Raw genomic sequence first — 7804 nt, forward strand, 5'->3', positions numbered from 1 at the left:
CTGCTTGTATGAATTTAAAGTGGCTCTTTCTTCTGCTATTTTTGACAATCTACCGCTGCATTTCTACTCCTCTCGCTCATGTCTTTGCCGTTCATATCCTATTAATCTTGTGCCTATGCCCGATGCCAGTGAGCCTGCAGGCTTACGTATCGTAAGGTTGTATATGACAAATTCTGCATCCACTAGGATCAATTTATTTCCTGCCTTTCCATCAGGAAAGGCTCAGAATATTGCGGAAAAAATAGGATGACCATTCCTGCCAGAACCATTCAGAGACAATTAAATTGTGAAAATTAAACCCATGTGAGATCCCGAACGATCAGTCAGGATGATGGCGATGAGGGTGGACATAGCACCTTCTTATGAGGTGTGAGCCATCTGTGTGGACATGTTAATGCATATTAATATGCTGCCGGTTGGAGACTATGATGAATATGTAATCAAGACCAGGATTTTTTTTTTTACTGTCCCATGCAGCAAGCTTTAAAAAGTTTGAATCAACAATCACGGATACCTATTACCTAGATAAGCTAATATAAAATATAAATAATAGTTTGTTATTGGTACATGTTAACTTGCCTTCTCTATTCATAGCCATAAAACATACAATGGGGTAAAGATATTTAGTGGGATTTTCTTACTTGCAACCGCTTTATTAATTCTATTGTTAATGCTCAGTTCTGTTGTCATTATAATGCGTTTTTTTGAAGAGTTCAAAGAGTAAATGACTGTAGAGTGTAGCTCCGCTTTTCTGATGAGGACAGTGAGTCATCTCCATAATCATCAGCGATCAATTGCTCACACTGCTGCCAACAAAAATGCCCCAACCCCATTGATAAAAATTAGCCATTTCATTATATACTGACTGCAGGTGGCTTTTTGGAGGGTTGAACATTAATGTGCCTCAGTAACTGTAAATTTTGAAAGTTATCTTAGAAGAGGTCTGTTGTTTTAATCAATACCATAATGATAATAGGGTGAGTACGGTTTCAATGGCCTTATTGCATGTATTCAAATTAGAGAGGCTGGTTTTGAAGTTTTAAACATGTCAGTTTCATACTGTCGGCTTGGCAAGAGCAAACAAAGTAGTCACGCAATTCAGTATAAAACAGAAGACTTCACTATCATGCATAACATGGCAAAATAGTAAAGAGCTCGATTGAGCTGTATGTTTATTGAGACAAAACCTCTAATTAACTATGATAAAAGTATACAGCAATGAATACAAAATAGCTATTTACAAAATCACTGGAAATCTTCATCCATTAAGCTCATCGATTAAGACAAATACACCAAAATGAATATAAAAATGAACACCTTACAGTATACAGTACACCTTCAGGTAAAAAATATTGGACGATAAACATTTTAACCAAAGGTTCTTTTGGTATTTGTAGGGTTAGATAAATTCACTTTTAACATTCAGAAACTGAAATGTTTGATTTAAAACTTCTGCATATGACCTCTCGAGCGCTTTTAAAGTAAATGTTGTTTTGGAATACGTTTTATTATGGGATCTGCGAGTAACAAAAATGCCTAACTACTAAAACGTGATTAGCATTTTTGATCCGTTATAGTTTGCTGATTTTTAGACTTTTGTCTTTGCTTTCATCTTTCTCTGAGCAGCAATTGAATGATGTCAGAAATACTGGGATGAAAACAAGGCCGTGAACCATCCCAATAAACATGACAAGAAAGAAGATCTTAAAAAATGTTCTGAATGTGTGAAATTCAGAGGTAGCCAACACTGACACCCCTAACATGGTGGGCAAGGCGCCTTGAAGTATGGGATAGCCTAGACTGGACAGAGCATCCACAGCCTTGTCATCGGGATTCTGCTTCTTACTGGAGACGAAGGCCTAGGACACGTGAGCTGAGGAATCAACCGTGAAGCCAATGCAGACGGTAAAAATGATCGTGGATATGGAATCGAGACTGACATCCCACAGCACCATAAAACCAGTCACCCCCGCAGTGACTGAACCAATCGAGCAAGTCACCCATAATGAGCAGATGGGGTTAGGAATCAGCAGGAGAGAGACAACCAACATCACAGCTGTGATGACGCCAACGTTTTTAACCGTGCTACTCACTACTACACCATACTGGTCAAAGAAGATGAATTCTTGGTTATAGACTACTAAAGACGCTGCACGGCATCTGCCTGCGGTGGTTTTAAGAACTTTGAGCATTTCGATTTCCATGCTGGCGTTGGCAATATCAGGAGTCTGAATGAAGAACCGGGATGCGGGGATGGCATCCCCAGTGAGATTAATGTCTTGCTTTAGAAAAGGAAATAAATCAAAAAATTGAGATAGATTTTTCAGAAAAACATCTTTATCATCAAAGTTTACATGTCTTTCTTGTCCATATGACAAATAAGAGTCCAGCCAGGATGTGTACACATCCTTATCTACAAACTGGAGCCGTCTGAAGTCCTCTAAGCATCCCTGAAGTTGGTACCTCTTAGTCTTATCCCAATACGGGAATTCCTCGCTTACAATAACCATCACAGATGAACCGTAATTAGAAAAATACTGCCAATCCTTCCTATTGAATCTTGTAACATGGGACTTATCAGCTGCCAGATCATAAAGCTCTATCCCCTGTTGTACCTGGAAACATCCATGAATACTTGAGGCTAAATATACGAAATAAAGGAAAATTACAGCTCCCTTGACCCAGGGTTTGATCAAAAATGGGCCATAGTAGTCCTTAAAGAAATTACTTGCTGGTTGTCTTTTTTCTGCTCCAGTGTTCTTATCATAGTCGCCTCCCATGCAGCATATGTTATACACCGCAGAACGATGATCAGGATTGTCGGATGATATTTTCATGCAGGTCAGCCAGTGCCTGTCGCTGGCCTCTCGCCTTCCGTTTAGAGCCAGGAAGGCCCCAGAGAAGGTGATTGTGTAGATGTAAGAAAATATGATGGAGGTGCTGGTGCAAAGGCAGAACGACTGCACCGATGGGAGGTCGGACATGACGCCTATGAAGAACTTGAAGACATCGGTCAGGGCTGTGATGGTGACGAGACATGATACCTTCTTTGCTAGTGTGCGCCATCCGCTTCGGCACTGGGTCTTTCACGTTGGTGTGCTGCCAGTCGGACACCATTATGAACATGTTGTTGAGACCAATTCCTGGGAAAATTATGTTAGTGACATTAAATTAATGACAGTTTTAAAGTACTAACACTTTAATTATGCGCTTCCATTTGTCAGACTTTAAACATTTATGTAAAAACATAAAATCCTTATAAATCCTGATGAAATACTATAGTTCAGTCAACATAAAAGCATATAAAGCTCTACAAAAGATCACTGGGGTATTTTGTACATTTTGGTATTGTCACTTATGTAAACTACTTGAAGGATGTTGCCCTCCAAACTACAACCCAAAACTACAGTATGAAACAAAAAAGGCCAAAAGGGTTTTTTCTCACCAAGTATTAGGAAAGGCGAGTTTGCAACTGTAATCATGAATGGCACGCCGATGTAAAGCAACAAGCCCAAGGAGGAAAGAACAGCCAGTCCAGAGGAGAAGACGCCAAAGACAGCCACCCACACCTTGTTCCTCACATTGTCCATTCTGTCAAGGAGGTAAATATAGGATGGTGTTCCTAAACCCTGCTGTAGCATGCAAATACTTGCGCATAATAAAAGTAACAGCATACAATAAGCATGGATTATTTTTCCAAAATTTATACCTGACCGAGAAACTCAAAAAATGTTTGTATATTTGAATCAAAAGCATCACAAATTAATGACCTTTTACCACAGGTATTAAAAAGTGCAAATTTATCATTATAGATATCTTTATCAAACACGGCTTTAAAGAGTAACTCGATACCAGGCCCCAGGTGCAACGCTACGCTGTCTGACCACACTCAGCGATACCAATGGCGTGTGTGGTTGGATGTGGTCAGCGGTGAGCTAGCGTGCACCTGTAACTACACCCAACAGTGAGGTTCCAGTGTACTGACACACACTGTACAGAGTATACTTATACATCACTATGAAAAAAAGTGAGAAGTTTAACTTTTGCTTTTACAGCGGCCGTTGTGGCCGCAGGTGTCAAATACAGGATAATGGTTGAGGGCTAAAACCCACTATTGATTCCAATTAACAACCTGAATCAATAATTTGAGTTACACAGCAATCCCTATCTAAAGTTTGCCAACATTAGCGAACATTAGATCGAGTAAAGCTGTGGCAGCAGCTCCTGAGTATACTGAATACTCCAGGGGGGGTGCATTTTTTTTTTCATTTTTTTTTTCTTTTTTCATATGCAGAGATTAAATTGTGTTTTTGTTCTTTAAAAAGTTACATTAAAAAAAAAACACCTTAATTTTTTTTTAATGTAATAAAAAAAAAAGAGGTGTCTGGAAAATAATATAAAGACAGACCTGTGATCAGTTTAATAAAAATAAAAAAAACCCTACAATGTGTGAACTTATTGTTTTTATTTTATTGCACAACTCATTTTTTTTGGATTCCGTAGCTTATGATACATTCACAGTCTAGCTGTTACAGACACACTGTATATGAAATACCCCTACAGAGACTAAATATAATCCAAAACCTCTAAATATGCATTCAAACGAACAAAATGAAAATTAATTTGAACTAAAAATGAAGCATTTTTGAATTGGAATACCCGTGCTTTGGACACAGTGATGCCGGAAATGGTTATGGTCACTACATGTAACCTGCATGTGGCTTTTCTGTATCCGCCACATTGATAAACAACAGCTCGCCACGTCCCGGACTTGGCCTGCAGTCAGGAAATCACTCACTGTCTGACAGTCGCTGATCACTTCTTACCTCAGGCAGGATATCACCGAGAAGGTGATAGCGCAGGCATAAGTGATGAGGAATAAAGGAAAGCCATCTGTGGTGTGACTGTCAATCTCCTCCTGCCTGGATTTGGAGGTGTAGTAAGACGCCTACAATAGAGTAGAGAAGAAGAAAAAACCAACGTGAGCACTTAAGTCAGAAAACAGTGTTTATGCACGGGTGTCATGACGGCAATAAATCCAGTGTGACAGCACAGCTTGGATTTCAGGACAGAGCAATGTGTCTGCAACCTTGACAGCAACATTATCTCAAAAGGAAGACTAAAGATACAGTGGGAGCAGGCAGGCTGTAACTAATATGTTTAGAAAAGGCATTTGTATCATTTTTTTCCCCCTACACATTAACCGTACTTATTTTAGAGACTACGATAACATTGTCCGTTTTGTGGTGTTAAATGTGTAATCTGTGCTAAATGTAAAATCAGTGGGTTATCTTTTCATGATGTGTTTTTCAAGCACCTGAACGTATTGTCTTTGGATGAGGGAGCGTGTATTTGTCGAACACAAACTCCTCCTCAGGCGGATAAACATCCCGCACGTTCCCAGACACGATACAGAAGATCTAAACTAGGTCAACGGCAGCTACAGTCATGCCTAATATGTTTAGATTTTTGAAAGTCATTCTGGGAAATAGATGAGACTGCTTGAGGCATAAGGTGGAACACATCAAAATAACGATGGACAATTTTAAACACTAAACTCCAAATGTCTTACGGCTGCATTGCATTGTGGTCTACTGAGAACTGGTGTTTTTTCCCACTTTGATATTAGTCCTTGTGCACCCCTGTATGGAAAAAAAAAAAGCCCTTGATGCTGACTGACACAAACACCCAACCTGCACCTCAAATGACTTGGAAAAAAACATATAATCCTCCCACAATCATCTACACTCTGATATTTTCAGAAATAAGCGAAATATACCACCTAACAACATAATTGTCCAAAAAAATGCAATGCTCATTGCACACAATTTTGATGCAGTGGATGGATTCAAGGTGGATTTTTCCATTCATGAACAGGTCAAGCTGCCAAGAGTAAAGCACTGTGATGTTTTGACAATAAAGAGCCAAATACCCACCCATTTTACTAGCTAAACTCCTTTCCGGAACGTTCCGTGCCCAGCAGAAGATAAAATTGTGCCAAAACGGCAACCTTAATTTCACGTAAACTTTAAAACCTTGGACTCGTGTCAAGGTGGATTTTTCCATGACAGGCCAAGGTCACCGACATTAGTAAAGCATCGTCATCTATTAACTATGCAGTGTTTTTAAATCAGAGAGCTAAAGTCCCACCCCTTTGTCCTCGCTGGTCTTTTTTTCCAGTAGCATCTATAACTCAATGGGCTTCCTTTGAGAAGCTGAAACATGTTCCAGTCAGTATGAGCCAGTGGTCCAGCGTCAAAGCCTCATGGGAGTTAATGGTTTCTGAACCCATAACTTAACCTAAATTTAAAATGTGAATAACGTTTTACTGGTACAATCCAGTACAGTAGTAGACGCACTTTTAGCTTAGCATATGGACAGAAAACCCCAGGAGCATGTTTCAGATTTAAAGAATGACCAAACAAAGAAACCTTCTATAAGAAAATACAGTATATTAGTAGCCATATGATACGTACGTCAGTGTGTTTGCTGTCCATCTCATCTGATAAGAGTCCTTTAAATCCTCTCAGCCATAATTTGGAGGCTTCAGCTGTGCTTTCCTGGTTCCCTAAGTAGTAGAAGAGTTTTACGGCCTGAGCACTTACGACTGAGCCGCTGGCGTCCGTGATAACCCCACCAAGCACAGAGCCCAGAAACACTGAACTGGAGCCGTATGCACGTACAGGGTAGGTGATGCTGGCGTGATCAGTTTCATTAGAGCTAACAATTTTCAGGATGATGTTTGAGATGCATTCTCCGTTGGCTTTCGCACACAGCTCATTGAATCCCAGTCTCCCATTGTCCACAGTGATATTAAGGATCTTATTGTTGAGTTTGATGATGTCCTCAAAGGCAGGGTCCGCTAGTATATTTGAATTGTCTGATGACACGGCAATGAGGGATGCAAAGTTGCCCTTGTCGTACAGCCTGTGTTCTGAAAACATGGAGTCATTGTAGGGGAAGTTTTCTCTGACAAAAGCTCTTGCTGCCTTTGAGGGTCCTTTCTGGGGTGTGAATTGCCGCTCAAGATCATTGTCCTCCCTGTCTTCGAGAAAAATGAAGCCTCCGCCGAGTGCCACTGAGAGGAGAACGGGAATTATGAAAAATTAAAAAGGACAGGAGCCCACAAGCGATCCGAGTCTTTCAAAAAGGCCTGACAGAGGCTTTGCGAGGCAGTCTGTGCGTCTCCAGCCCATCTTCAGACATGCAGGACAGATAGTAATAATGTGGAGGAAGTGGCTCCTTTTAAAGACTATGCAGATAACATCACGCTCTTAACAACATTTTTTGTAGAAGGCTAGAAGGAGCAATTACACGGGTCTCCTCTGAAGCCTCATTTGCCAATTCAATGCTTGTTAATTACCCTTAGACCTGGAAATAAAACAATATGGAAAAATATTTGGAGTTAGAGGTGATCTCGTGCTTCCTAGTGGCTGTAAAATGATCAGACGGGAAAGAGATGCCACTTCAAATTGGAGGAGACAATTCAAAAACTTAAATGGAGAAATTATGCAAGATTTCCCAGAAAAGATTGTGACTTTGTTATACTTTACAGAAAATTACTGGCAAAGCGTCACATTTTATTAGTTTATGGAAAAAGCATTCAGAGGTGTGTCATAACTAAGTAACTATATAACTAAATAAGTTTGTAGTTTGTCATTTGATTGGTGTTATGAAGACAGCAGACAACTATGACTGACACATAAACAAGGTTATAAAAATATTGAGAATCTTATTGCCTAACGTGTTTGTTGGGGATTAAAGTTCAAATACTGTGCCTTGCAAATGGCAATTACTCTGTGGC

General features: G+C 39.9%; 1 protein-coding gene across 1 annotated transcript; it reads right to left on the reverse strand.

The window, feature by feature from the left end:
- Positions 1–1571: 1571 nt before the first annotated feature.
- On the reverse strand, positions 1572–7196 carry LOC120790118 (patched domain-containing protein 3-like). The gene is given in 5 exon segments (XM_040127426.1): positions 1572–3032; positions 3034–3143; positions 3446–3591; positions 4827–4948; positions 6477–7196. Coding segments are annotated over 5 exon segments (2559 nt in total).
- Positions 7197–7804: the final 608 nt, after the last annotated feature.

This window comes from Xiphias gladius, chromosome 5 (assembly GCF_016859285.1).
Source record: "Xiphias gladius isolate SHS-SW01 ecotype Sanya breed wild chromosome 5, ASM1685928v1, whole genome shotgun sequence".
Lineage (NCBI taxonomy): Eukaryota > Metazoa > Chordata > Actinopteri > Istiophoriformes > Xiphiidae > Xiphias > Xiphias gladius.